Source organism: Watersipora subatra, chromosome 8 (genome assembly GCF_963576615.1).
Source record: "Watersipora subatra chromosome 8, tzWatSuba1.1, whole genome shotgun sequence".
Taxonomy (NCBI): domain Eukaryota; kingdom Metazoa; phylum Bryozoa; class Gymnolaemata; order Cheilostomatida; family Watersiporidae; genus Watersipora; species Watersipora subatra.
Genome location: NC_088715.1, coordinates 32229778 through 32244926, shown reverse-complemented (window position 1 = coordinate 32244926; position 15149 = coordinate 32229778). Strand labels below are relative to the sequence as shown.

The window sequence follows — 15149 nt, the reverse complement described above, 5'->3', positions numbered from 1 at the left end:
TTTCAAGACCTGCTATGTCTAGCTGTTACAGTTACAACCTATCAAAGATTAATTTACACGCAATTTTACTAGAGTTTTTCAGAAAATATTGGTATTTTTCTATTATTTGCAATTGTTTTTTATGTTTGAAAGTGATCTGACTGCTAGGTTGTTTCAAGTTTAAAATACGCAAAACTTAAATGCGATTAAAATGCTCAGAAAAATATTTGCAAAATGATATCACTAGTTAATATCATTGCTACAGTCGATATTAGCTACTGCATTCAAGTTACAGCATTATCCAACCTTATTCTGTATGCAGCTTTGTAACTAAAGACGTCATAATCGCAGTTTCGCTTAGCGTGAGCAATTTATCGGCGATCAAGGGTTGTCGATTTTCATCTAGAAGCATCCCGAAAGTCTGTTCACCTCAAACATGAAACATTACCAAATGGTAGAAAGATATCGATTCTTTTTGACGAAATCTTAAAATTTTGTGTAAGTTCATGTATGATTATTAAACTTGTTCAGTTTGGTGATCGGGTTGCCAATTTTTAAAGAAAGCAAAAGCAGCTAATAGATCAGATAGACAGCACAAGAAACTCACGAAAACATCTCTGGGCTTAAGGAGATCCACTTGTACGTAGACTGGTGCTGGGTCTCTCCTTACATGAGTTTTTCCATTCGTAGCTTCCTGTGGAAATATCACACCTGTTACGGCATAGCGATATGACAGTGGCTATGAGGCTGTAGAGGGCATGAAAAGTATTTCGATGAAAAACTATTCAACTCTGAACTGACTGCTTTCCTGCCTGATTCTAGTTGACTACGTAATGAAGATAAGCATAACGTGGCAGAGCATAACACCCCAAGGCACCACAACACAGAGCCCAATCTCACAGATCATAATCACTACCCTAGGACACTTATGTATTCGCGGCACCTAACTTTCGCGTTTTCGCGGTGTCATCCTCTCGCGAAAGTTTCATGTGTGAAACTAAACTATCATAACAAACGAGCGAAAAAGCGAAACTAAATAGCTTTGTTCATTGATACTGTAGAATGGAATTTTATAACGACATTTTTTTTAAAGTTTTTTAACGACCACTATAGCATCGTTAAAATATAAACCAACAAAATAGTTTGACTGTCAAAATTTATTACGTTATTATTTTGCAATTAATTATGATTATTTTCCCATTAAGAATGATTAATAATGATAGGAATTTGATGTCAATGCACACGCGGTTAGTAGCGTTATCGTTTGCTGGGGACATCAATCAATGCAGTGAGCACCGTGTGTTGAAAGAAAATAAGACACACTGACACTCGCAGTACTACACAAGCAGCATGGCTCTGGAAAGGTTTGGATTCACCACTGACACCTCTTCAATAACTTGTAATTTTTTGAGATTTGTTTCGTTTTAAGTGATGTGACTGACGAGACGTTTTTAAATTAAAATAGGCAAAACATGATCGCAGTTAAAACGCTCAGAAAGAAACATCTTTTTCTTTTGAACGTTTTAGCAAAGATCAATTTTGCGGATTTTATTTTAAGTTCATTCGGAGGCTTTTACGCTTTCGATGGGACATGGCCAAGTGGGTGTTTGATAAAACTTAATCTTCTGCAAACCTTTATAAAAGTCGTTAACAAAAATATTTTGCCTCTGATGATGATGATAATGATGCCTAAGAACTACTAGAAGTTGATGTTTGTCTCTATGGCTTGGAATGAAGTGATATTCTACAGCGATAAAAACCGTGTCCATGGCCGTTGGGCAAATAACTTTTCGAATAAATGATGTTGAGGTCGAGTTATCTGAAGGAATTTATCATTACGTTGGAACTGACTAAACGAATCCGTTAGAGTTAACCTTGTGTTTGAGATGAAATGTTACATTTTATCTGAGGGCGAGTTATCCGAGTTGGACTGTATTTACCGTAAAAAATTCCCAAAAGGTTGGGGCGGCTCAGCCGGCCAGCTGCCCCAGTGAAAACGGGCCTGTTGATAGTCCAAGAAACAAATGGCAGCAAGCGATCAAATTGCATTATCGACCTTGCCCACATCATTCTACCTGCGGTTCACAATTACAAACTAGTCGCAACTTGAAATTTTTTTTTATCGGTGAACTGAACCTGAGGAATCTAATTATGTTTGTTCCACTGCATTTATTTTCACATCACTATATTTTCGCACTCATCAGAGCTGCGAAATTAAGTTGCTTCGAAATTTTACTCTGTGAGCTACTCACGAAACTAAATACTAGCGAAATATAAGTGTCCTAGGGTATGTTTCCATGATCCGCATAAAGAGCATCATACGGATTTGGAAATGTGTGAGAGTTGTGTTACCGTGCGAATTCAGTGTTTATATGGATATTCGCATGATGTGCACACTGGCGCCTTGTATGCTAAAATGTAATAATTAGCGACGCGCATGTTTGTAACACATATAAGTGAAATTTAATCGAGAAAGGTCGATGGAAGCATTGAAAATGTTTAAAATTGAATCGCTGCCGCTGTATTTCATTGCGCATCATTTGCGAGTGCTGTTTCCATTATTCGCAAGCAATATGGATTCAATAAGGGTTTGCGAATCGCAAAACTTGCAATTAACTTGCAAACTAGCTCAAATTTGTGAATAATGCGTATCATGGAAACATGGTGAGCCTAAACAAAAGGGTATCAGCCTAATTTCCTCTAAAACAGCGTCGGCGAATGTTCGCATGTTCCACAAATTTTGCTTTTAATGATCTGCCTAAGGAATCAAAGAGCAGTGATGAATCAACATGCCTGTAATCACAATGACAATACGAAAATAGTCAAACGTCTTGTATTACAAGGGTTGCTTCAAATGAGCTTGCAAATCCTCACAAGTTTCACAGTGAATAGAAGCTGGCACATCTTATAAAAATTATCAACGGAAACTCACAAAATGTTACTGGGCCCAACTTGAAGGTTGACTTGCAACAAAATTCACATTACAGTTATTTGATATCAAAAGATTCATCATGTCTTACTCCGCTGTGTTTTAGGTGCAAAATATGTAATAATGTGATTACAAGCTCATAAAAGCTTAAAAACGAACAGTTGATCGCAGCTATCACGAAACCGCCATAGATTGGAATCAGTTTATTTCTCTGATGTAGTCATTACATTTGGTTATTGTTTTGTCACGTGACGTTCTCACGTAAATTGAGAGGCCAATAAAAGGCTCGATATAAAACTTCTCGTAGCACTAGTTTATGACAAACACTTTGGGTTTTATCGAAAAGGCTGTATCAGATATAGACGCTCGCTGCTTTACAGTTTTTTTTCGGCTTGGTCTAATCGTCTAGTCGTAATCTGATCATGTGACCCAATACTTCGCGAATAAATTCTGCAGCATTTTTTGATTAACACAGGTGGCCAACAGGCTCATCATGTTTATCAGACAATGATATGTACTCCTTCGAGCTAAGGTTAAAAAATTAAACAAATTTTTACGGTAAGTTATAAGATATCAGTGCTAAAAGTGACAGCATTACAATGACGATTAAATAGACGCGTAAGAACAATAGACATGGTTATATTGAATGCGTGAAGTATATTTGTGAAAATATTTCAACGAATGAGGTTGCGTGAATGTGTAAACAGAAACCATCTACCACAGCTGCGTCACATTTGAGCCGTTTTGGAAAGAGATTCTAATTTACGGCGGTTTCGTGATGGCGGCAATTAACTGTTCGTTTTCGAACTTTTAAGAGTTTGTAAACATATTTCCACATATTTTGCACCTACAACACAGCGGAGTAAGACATGGTGAATCTTTTGATGCCAAATAACTGTAATGTGAATTTTGTTGCAAGTCAACCTTTAATGTTCACAAGCATCTCACAACCTCTAATACAATTGAGCGCATGTGACACTTTAGATGAAAGTTGTGTGCATGTGACATACTTTTCGGACTATTAGCCATTACTTTTTTCCGACGATTTGAGCCATGCGGTTTATATAAGGGTGCGGCTATTCTGTGGCGTTTTCTTTCACCGCTAGGGTGCATCATCCAGAATCTCCGGTTAGTGCGCTTCTAGCGGTGAAAGAATATACGAAACAATGCCTAACGGTACTGTTCCGTTAGACACTAGGTTATACAAAGCGTCGGTTAATACAAAACAGTGCCATTAGCCACTGTTCCGTTTTAAACAGCGAAGTTGCTGCCGCATTAAAAAGCAACGTCCTGAGTTCTGCGGCCTATACAAAGGTGCGGCATATGTATTGTTTTATTATGGTTTTTGGGAAAATAAAGCAAATGCGGCTTATATAGGGGTGTGGTTTATAGTCCGAAAAGTATGGTATTTATAACACCCACGCCTATCTGACCACATCTTTGTAAGAATCTAACTACAATATTTATATGACATTTCACCACAAATTGCCAACACCCGAACAAATTAATGTTGTATAAGGGGGGGGGGGGGGGGGGGTCCACTGTATTGTAACATCAGGTGAGACATGTTCCCTATAGCAGTCTTCAATCACAACTTTAGGTTTATAAATAAGAAAGAAAACCTTCGAAACAACAGCAAGTCTTAATGCTGCAAAGTAATTGCTAACTCTCCATCTCATTCATGCATGGGAAGTTAAAATGATTACCTTTGATGAAAGCGAGGTAGCCCGAGGTCTGATAGAATGTTGAGCACTTCCATTGTCATCTTCTTTAGGTGAGACATTTTCAATATCTTCAATGAACTTAACCTTTGTTTTTCTGCCCGTCTCCACAGCATAAGGGGGTGGAGAGAGAGGCTGTAGCAATACAGAGACATATTAACTGCCGTATATCGAAAGTTGGATCAACATAGGATGGGCTACTTTTAAAACTCATTAAAGATGAACTGACACAAAATTTTTATAAAAGATGTCAAAAAGTGTCAGTATTTGTCTATCATTTGTGATTGTTGATGATGTTTGAGTAGATCTGACTGCCAGGATGTTTCATGATTAAAATCGACAAAACTTGATCATGATTTAAAAAGGCTCAGATCAAGTGAAAATGTGATTATGATGTCTATATTTAAAAAGAAACAGACAGAATAGAGACACGTAACGCATTAACTTGAACACAATAGCCGATAACAGCCTTTTAGCGTTTTAAGCACGATGCAGTTTTATCGATTTTAATGGACAAACATGCTGGCAATCAGATCACCTCAAACACCAACAACAATCACAAATGATAGCAAGATATCAATACTCTCTGATAAAATCTACCAATTAAGTTCATTTTGATAACTAAATTAAACAAGCGCATTGTAAGACACCATATGCACCCATATAAACCAAAATCGTCATTACAAAAATAAATATAAATTTTACAGTAATTTTTGATACTATTTTACTATTCTATGATAACTTCTCATGTTTCCCAAGGGAAAAGCAAGATGTACCAACAACAGGAAAAATTTCTTAAAGAATGAGCTTTCTGATGTCTCATAAGACCTCTTTGAGACTCCGGCCTTGACCTCCGGCCTTGACCTTTAACCTGCGGCTGCTCTCTAATGTTCACATAAACTTATAGTTACATACACACACTATTTATGTAATTCGAATAATAAAACACAGGGGGATGATAACTGCCCAGACCTTCCAGCTAATTTATAATTGAAATTAAAACAAAGAATTGTTACAAGCATTTTTATTACCATGGGTTCATTTGAGTGATAACCACCGCTCTACATTCATAAGCCTCCGTAACGGACAAACGATAAATAATCCATGTATATTTAATTCGTTGAACTGAGTGATTCTCTTTAGACGGATTACAATTTCCACTGTAAGCTGTACTCAACTGTCCAATGGAAATGTGGTAATATGTCCTCATTGGACAGTAATCTGTCCAAAGAGGACAGATTACCATATTTCCATTGCAATTCGTTCTATGTTGAATCAGTTTCATTGGGAAAACATTTATTGTGGACTCACAAACTCGTTAATAAAAGCTGACTATTGAATTAATATCGCTTATCAAAAATGATCAGGTGCAGTATGCGCATCAAACCCTTATATTTCACGTTAAATTAGCAGTTTTTAAATGCGTCAACTTTCATGCAACCATAAAATTTTATACATGCAATCAATGAGACAACTAAGATGTTGGTGGACATGAGGCTAAAACCCTTGACATTCGGGTTATCACGTTGATCCCCCTAATCAACTGAGCTACCTTTTGAAGCACCTGAACAATTGAGCAAATCAGATGAAAGATATATGATTAAAATGCCTATCCCTGATAAAGAGAAACAACTGTCGCCCGGCAGGAAATAAATACGAGCCAGTTCTTGACCAATAAGACGGCTCATTGGCAGTCATTGCATCTTTGTATACTAAAAACTAATCTCGCAAGCCAAATTTAATCGCTACAAGCTTTTCTGTATTTTTACTTACAAAATTTATAGTTTTTGAGAAAAATCGCTCTTAAGCTAAATGTCGAGAAAGGTATCTGCTCGAATTTTACATTAAAAACTGGGCTGTAGATATTAACTGAGTTCATGATTGACTCTACAAGGTTTCGTTAACTCAGATGCAGTTAACAGTCTGAACAAGCTGCCATTTTGTAAAATTAGTTAAGTTTTAGCAGTAAAACATCATTTTAGTCTATTAACTTCGAGGACAAGACTTTATACAACAGGACATGATTAAAATGCATACACCAGATAACATATCTTTAGTCTCGAAATTTACAATGGGCTTGAGCCTGGCGCGCAGCTTTATAGACTGATACTCTAACTGCACTAATCAGCCTCTTCAAATCCCTAGAATAATCGTGCCAAACTTTTTTTCTTCGCTTTATGAGAAAAAAGTCGGGCGGGCATGGGCCAGTAGTGGTGTGATGTTGCTGCATTCATACGTCTCATACAAACTTCAGGCATCCATGCAATGCTATTGGATAGAATATTTCAGCAATGTTTCAAGGCAAATTAGAAAGGTTCATTTTGAGGATCTGAGTTGGCTGGTCGTCTATTAGGATCTATTGTACAGTTTGTTTAAAACAAGTGAAGATTTTTTGTGATGTTTCTTATTGGACCAACATAGAGAACCACTGGAACGCCTTAAAATATTACGTTTTAATACAGTTTTCTTGTATTAAAAATGCCATGTTCTATTAACTACTGTTTTATAAGCACACCTTTGCTATCAAAACCGAAGTACAACTACAGTCATACCTCAACATAAGAGTACCAAGCATATGAGAAAATTGAGATAGAATCCAAATGTCGAGCAAGTTTCTGCCTTGAGATATGAAAAATCGTTGAGATACGAGCCGTTTCTTGATGGTCATTAAATGGTCAAGTACGAAATAGCCTGTTTTAAGAACAGCATCGCTCGATCGTTCTCATCAAAATAGTTCCAAAAAATGTGAAAAAGATCGGCAAAAGGTTATAGTGAAAGCGAGGCAAAAAGCGCCAAGCTGGAAACAAATAATAAAAAATGAAAAGAAAGAAAAATCAAAGTTAGGTTTAGGAAAGACTTTTTAGCTACAAGCGTGTGTTTAGAAAGCAAAAATCCTTTATGTTACGCGACGTTACAAAAGTCTAGTGTACCGAACACGTTGTTGTCAAGTCTCTCTCACACCACCGGTAGCGACTATGTCAGTCTAGAAAGTAAGAACTCCACTCAGTACCGTACGTTTTGCTGCACGATAAAACAATATTGCACGATAAGTGTCGATTTTGTGTGGGACGATATCACTTTGGGGTGTTTTGTAGGTCGATTTCGTAATCGGGTATATCAATGTATCCATATTATGTCAAGACGATAAATATCTGTGTTTAATTGGCATAATCAACATCGATTATCGCCGGCTTTTGTGACTCAATATTGGCACAGTGCTAGTTCCTTAAAACTTATTCACGAGCCCGCGGATTTCCTTTCTCTTTGAGAATCCTCTAGAAACGGACCGGCGAGGTAGAAAACGTTTCATAAAAGTTTCTTAAATAAAGTTAGAGAGAAAGGACAACTCCTAATTTCTTTGTATTAGGACACAATTATATTCACCCTTGTATATTTGTATATTTACCCTTTTATTTGTATATACACCCTTGTATTTGTATATACACCCTTGTATTTCTGTTTTTGGTGAAACACCACAATAATCTATATCGAGAGAGCTCAACTCCAAAGTTTCGACACAGAACGATATCGATAGCTCACAGGGCCAATATATCGTTTTGGCATGTAGTGTCATAGCGTACAACACTAACCGCACATAGTAAAGTCACATTTTATTGCTGAACACAACAACTAAATGAGTATTCGTTACTTTGTGAGGGTAGGTACTCAATTACAACAATTCAAAACACATCTTTTCATCCTAATAGACTGTTTTAGGTAGTTTTTTAATAATATAGGGGTTATCGAATAATTTGTACCTAGTTATTTTATATAAGAAATACTGCATTCAGATACGAACATATTGACATACGAGCTCAGCACCAGAACACATTAAGCTCGTATGTTAAGGTATGACTGTACTACAAACAGAAAGTTTAGAATCACAGGCTATCTGCTTACTGCCAGTTGCTTCTTCTTGTTCTTAATGACTGTAAGCGCGTTATATTTGCTCTTCGTATAACCGACATCCATTTTGCTGTTTCTAGCAGCCGTGCGATGAGGAGTTGTGTTCTCCAATGGTACATCGAGACCGGCCATCTTAGCTTGGTAACTCTCTCTAAATTCTTTGTCTGTTTCGAGCTTCTTTTCCATCTAATAAAGGAATTTCTGTTAAGAAACTTATGACTAGAGTTGTTGTTAAAGGTACATCTGAACTAAAATGTACATGGTAATACAACATTAAGTCCAGTTAGTACATCTACTATATAAACGGCAATCGTTGTCTGTCTGTCTATCTATCTGTCTATCTATCTTTCTATCTGTCTGTCTGCTTTATAGAGTACCGTACTTTTCGGACTATTAGCCGCTACTTTTATATAAGGGCGTGTCTATTCTGTGTTTTTTTTCACCGCTAGGGCGCATTAACGAAAATCTCCGGTTAGTACACGCCTCTATTATAATAGGTAACCTGCTATTCATCGTAGGGATGGACGATAAATACTGATGTGCTAATAGTATGAGTTGTCTTCTCGATATATTGAGTCACCGATAACTCCCAAATATGAGCAGTATAAATTAGAGTTGCCCCGATTTTGGTAACGGAATCGGTGCCGATATGGGTGTCAAGTATCTGAATCGGTATCGGCCGATCTTTTCTTAAAAAATCTGAACCTTCCGATACTTTTTACAGATCAACCATTTAGCAGAAAACTGTATTTTAGCTTGCTATACTAATAAAAAAGCATCATCAACTGTAAGCTTCTCACTTTTACTTAATGAATTTCAGGCCTGCCACGCAATTTATTTCATGTCTATAGCCTGATCAACACAGCGAAGGAAACTTTTTAGCCAGAACGTAAACAAAAAGTGTGGTATTTCCCAATTACAGCGATAGGATTTATTGCAGGCAATCACGAACAAGATAACAAAAATGGGAGGCAAGAACGCAGTGTAATATTTCTATTTACTAGCATTACGAAAGTAATTTAAACAGTCGACACATAAAGTTATCTATCACTCTCTTGATCCTGACGATACAATGGATCGTTTGTATTGTACAAAAAACGGTAACCCCAGTGGCGTATCGGTATGTAGCCTGTCCTCCAACATCTGTGGCAAGTCAATCCCCCTTCAGTACTCTTGGCTACATTGATAATGATGGAAGAAAGAGACGTCTTACTGAGATAATTGAATCACTAACGGTAATTAAAAGAAACATTGATTTGCTCTAAACTTGTACAGGCACAGCAGTTCATCCAACAATAGAAGAGGGACTTCGTTATCACAGATAGAACTGCACTACTAACAGTAATTACCTTTATTTACAAATTACAAGAAACATGGACTGTTTTGTTACTACATGCACGGTATGTCAGTACGTGAATATGTATATATATTTTTTCCATAAATGCAAACAAATACATACAAGAATATTCATGTTTTCTTTGCATTATGTTTGTATTTGCATAATAAAATGAAGAACTATCTATGCAACACAAAAGATCTGAATCGGTATCTGAATCGGATTATTTTTCAATTAGGATCGGTATATCGGATCGGTATCTGAATCGGCTGGTGAATTTAGAATCGGGGCATCTCTAGTATAAATAAATTATATGGCGGTCTTTTTTTTCGATTCGATCGTGCGAAGCAAACTTAATTAATATGAATAAGTAGTAAAATTAAATTAGTAGTAAATATTAGTAGTGAATTAAATAAAATTTACTACTCTTTAAATAAATTAATGAGTAGTAAATTACATCTAATTAATATTTACTGCCGACGTGTACCGGGAAGGTCATGTGAAGGTTGTTTCTTGCAACCACTAGAAAAACGCTGTTCTCTATCTACTATATAAGGGGGGAGAGGGGGGGAGAGGGGGAGAGAGAGAGGGAGAGAGCGAGGAGGACAGGGGAGAGAGAGAGAGAGGGAGAGAAAGGGAGAGAGAGGGAGAGGGGGGAGAGAAGGGGAGAGAGAGGGAGAGCGAGGAGGAGAGGGGGGAGAGAGAGAGGGGGAGAGAGAGAGGGGGAAGAGGGAGGGAGAGAGGGGAGAGAGAGAGGGGAGAGAGAGAGGGGAGAGAGAGAGGGGAGAGAGAGAGAGGGGAGAGAGAGAGAGGGGAGAGACGGGAAAGAGGGAGAGATGGAGAGAGGGAGATGTAACTGCATATTTGGCGCTGTTTTACAGTATGAAAGCCAACTCTCAATAAACCTTATGCTGCCCGTGAATCTGTTACTGTAGGCGGGTAATGCAGCTAGTCTAAAATAAAATATAATAGATACAGGAGAAGACCCTACAACGTAAACACTGTAATCTGGTCTGAGAATGTCTAAGTCATACGGATTGTACATTATGCAAAGCGCAAAATACATGTAAATTGCTTAATACATTCCAGATTGTCCCAAACTCATTCCTTGGACCTTAAAATAGAAACAAACTAAGATTTAATAATACAGAATAACTACAATAAATAGTACGTAACTAGCCGAATGCCCGGCGTTGCACAGGTGTTAAAAACAGCTTATAAGCAGTGGCAGGTAATTTAGTTGCCAATGGCTCATTCGAGTAGGCTAGTATCCTTATCCTAAACTTACTAATAAAATCTGTGAGAGCAAGCTTTAGTGACAATGCTCCATATCGCAGAGTGCTATTCGTATTTTAACCAACATAACGACTCATATCGCCCAAAGAATCCACTGCATCTTGCGTAGCTCCAAGAGTTAGTGAATAGCCTATGAACAGAAGGTTCCTAGATCAAATCCTCTGCGATACGGATTTTTCACTGTTAGATACTATTCATCAAGAGCTGGAAAGACCGAATGACAGACTTTGAGATTCTCATATATATGTATATGAAACATAAATTTTACATAAATTATTTACACAAAAAGGAAGTTTATGATACAGTAGCATCTGCTGCACTGATGTCGAGAACACATCCTCCCTGCAGCAGAAATGAAAGGTCGATGTTGCTGGCAGTCAGTAAAATAACTTGAATTTATTCAAGTTACTACCTAAATTACTAAGCCCTCAACTACTAAATGAAGAAATTAACATTAAAACACCTGATTTGAAACAATACTGAATCAAGTACAAAATAATGCTGTTACTTACTAAAAAGTATGTCATAGCAATAACAAAAGCAAATAAAACAAATAAATACAATTACCACTGTAAAAACCAACAAACTGAGAATGGCCTTACAAGTGTTTCTGTTAGATTTAGTTAGCATTTCATACAAAGTAATTTATTGATTCAACGTGTCGATATTTTTGGCCAAAAATCTTGATTTAGCATGCTTCGAGCGAAAACAAATGCAACTTAATTCAAGCGGTGATTCATGTAGAGTTAACATAAATAATATGAACACTTGCACTGTGAAGGTCAGCGAAACACAGCGTTGTCTAAAACAAAGTTCTCTGTATCAGTAATAGGCCTGACTTTTGGACAGACTTAAATCGAAACAATCTGAGTGGTATAGGCAGCTACTGCCAAATTGCAGGCGCAACAACAACAGCTCGCTATACACCCAGGTGCTAGAGTAACAATGGCAACTGTTAACAGCTAACAGACACAGTGCGCTAGTATTGAGTGCACCCATCAACTTTCGGAGAAATGCGTTGCTATAGCTTCAGGTCTATCTACCGTCCCCTCCATGAAATGACAGTAAAGGCACTCCTGATGTTTATAAAACACAGACAATGCGGGTCACCTGACAAAATATGTTAACTAATGGTAATCACCATTAGAAGTGGAAGATGGTCGTCCTCTTTGGAAAGGAAGTCTCCTTCGAGAAAGTTGCTACTTGGAATCGTCGGAGACTTGCTCTTTAACGACTGAAGTCGCTGCCGAGGAGTCTTGGCCATCGGAGGAGCCAAACATTTCAACCCGCTCACTGTTTTTGAAGCTAAAATAGAGAATGAAATTGGAAAAATTTTAATCGAACAAAATTGATATATAAACAAATGCCGTATTTCCAGAAATCAGGCTTTTGCTGAAGAAGACATTATGGTTTTCTACTTAGCAGAGAATAACTTGGAAAAGCCCATTACCAGGTTTTACTTCATTCGGTTTGTATTTTAATGATCTGTGTGCCGTAGACTGTGACACTAATTGTTATCGATATAAGGTCAATACGTTAGATCACTAAAATATACCATGGAATGGCATCGTTCCAGCAAAAAGCAGTATTAATAAAGATGCGACTTAAATGATCAATACTGTAAAAATTTACTCAAAGAAAAAATCGGCCCAAAAATAACGCCTCAATTGTACCAAAAAGTAGCATAATGCCGCAAGGCGATTATACGACTTAAAACACCCAGACGAACGAAGTTAAGTCATCTATTGTCAGTCTTGACCTTGACACAACATTTGCGTTACTGCCACAGTAATTAGTTCAACATTATTCACTACAGGAAAAGAGACGACGTGAAAGTTACACCATCTGACATATATATATAACAGCAGTTTTGTAGAGTTGCCCTACCATAAATATGCATTTGAACGGAAAATTTCCGGTTAGGCCAGAAAGTTATTTTTAGCTACGCAATGATACCAAATTTGATTGGTTTACAACAGGTCATGTGACCTGGGGGACACTTTAATTCAATTCCTTTCCAATTTGAAGTATCTTGTTAGGGACACCAGAACTATGAACCTGAAAACATAATAGCCAAGTAGATAGTGTGATGATGTCATGTTGTAAATTATGATAGTATAGCAATTCAATTTTTGTTGTACATGTATATAAAATGTAAGTGCGTAAATTATGTAAATTGAGTTGAATACTCTACTTAGCCTGGGTACTGTGGGATTAAAAAGATCGCTCAATAGACGAAACTAAGAAATAATATAGAAATCTTGAATTTTATTAATTCTTTTAGAAAATCAATCAAATTTCGGTCATGTACATAGCTATGTGAAGGGTTTAACAAACCAACACTCTATATTTAAACAACTACGTATGTTGCAATCATTACACATACTGTATAATAATAAGAAATTCCATACAAATCCTACTACTAATTGATGTATAACTATATTTATGCAGTCACAGAGCTTAATTGACTGAATCGACAGCCATATGCTGACCCACTCAAAACAATGTCTCTCCAACTAGTTCATATCGTAATGTCATGTCTTCTGATCACTGATAAACATGCTATTACTATGTTCCCATGACATGCATGATGCAGATTTGGAGTTGTGCGCACACGCAATTTGAGTTACCATGAGAATTAAGTGTTTCTATGGACATTGGCACATTTAATTTCAGCGCTTTAATAAAATGACTAGACTGCGTCGCTAATTGTTGTAGCGACGCAGTCTTGTCACGTGTAGCAGCATTCAGGAGAATTAGCGCATTCGGAACCAAAGCTAAAATCGAAATAAAAATGACAAATCTTTGACTGAAGTGTAAAACTGCTTGTAATGGAGTAGTCTGCGCGATATTTTAATACGCGTCATCGCAAGTGCCAATTCCATCATTCGATAAAGATTGGCGAATAGCAAAACTCGTTTAACTTGCACATTTCTGCTGTTTCCCTGATGAGGATCTCTTGCGGATTGACTTAAACTCACGCGTCATGCCCGTCATGTAAATATTGTATAACTGTTGCGTAATTGTGAGGGTCATGTGACAGGAATCTGAAAGCCACGCAATGTACCCATTTCTCGCAGAGAATTCGAAAGCATTGTAAGTCACAGCCAGTAAACCAACACATTCGAAATAGTCGTTTCCAAATCCGTTTTTCAAATCTTATGTCTACTAGTATTTGTAAGTTAGTCAAAGTGATAAGAGAAATTATAGCCTAGTCCGGTCTTTATTTCTGTTCACCGAAAAAATGTGTTTTACGCTATTAAATTAGACAGAATTGTCCTTGGAGGTTGTCTCAAACCTCTCAGTCTATCATCAAAGCCTATACTGATCATGGTAAGCCTTACCTTGGGCACCAGTGCCAAGTTTAGGAAGACATCGGGAATAATCTGTTGGAATCCTGGTAACGGTTGGTTTGTTTCGTTTTGTTGGTTCTAGACCCTTAAGCTCTTTCAAAACCTGACAAGTGCCCGACTTTATGAAATATAGCCATTCAGACTCAAGGCTATCTTTCACAATGATTGCTCCTCGTCTAAAAATAACTTTATCTGTTATCTTGTAAAGTCAACTATGAAATACATTGAAAAATACAAAGTAATAGTATAACCATTTCAAAACAAAGTTATTCTTTGGTGGGAGTTCTATTGAAATGATCTATTAAAACCTGCAAAGGGTTTACCTGAAGAAATGTAAAAGGCACTTCTCTCGGTTTTCCACAAATAGATGAGGAGGGAAGCCTTTCAGCATTTCCAGAGAGCTAAAACAGGACTGACCATTAGCCATTGTCCAAGAACAAAATTAAGTTAATTTCTATATTTATCAGACTGACTGCTTACATAAGCTCCCAAACATTTAAAAATGTTGATCACTGAGAAAGCGTTAACTGTAATGACTGTGCCAGAGCGGGGTCGAGGTAGGCCAAGTTGACGCCAGAATTTTGTAAATATGAGTCTTTGTTGCGATTTTTATTTTTTCGCTTCAACAA

The 15149-nt window shown here is 37.2% G+C and overlaps 1 protein-coding gene across 2 annotated transcripts in view; it reads right to left on the bottom strand.

Annotated features, from left to right (window-relative positions):
* The window catches only part of LOC137401654 (cyclic nucleotide-binding domain-containing protein 2-like), a 67353-nt gene that overhangs the window by 6279 nt on the left and 45925 nt on the right, over positions 1-15149 (bottom strand). Inside the window, exons 5-10 of one of the 2 annotated variants that reach the window (XM_068088106.1) lie at positions 14844-14921; positions 14512-14696; positions 12309-12472; positions 8530-8721; positions 4615-4764; positions 587-673 (exon numbers count right to left, since the gene is read on the bottom strand). In XM_068088106.1, coding sequence (XP_067944207.1) covers positions 587-673; positions 4615-4764; positions 8530-8721; positions 12309-12472; positions 14512-14696; positions 14844-14921 — 856 coding nt within the window. The remainder of the gene's footprint in view (positions 1-586; positions 674-4614; positions 4765-8529; positions 8722-12308; positions 12473-14511; positions 14697-14843; positions 14922-15149) is intronic. The other variant, XM_068088107.1, reaches the window with a different exon arrangement.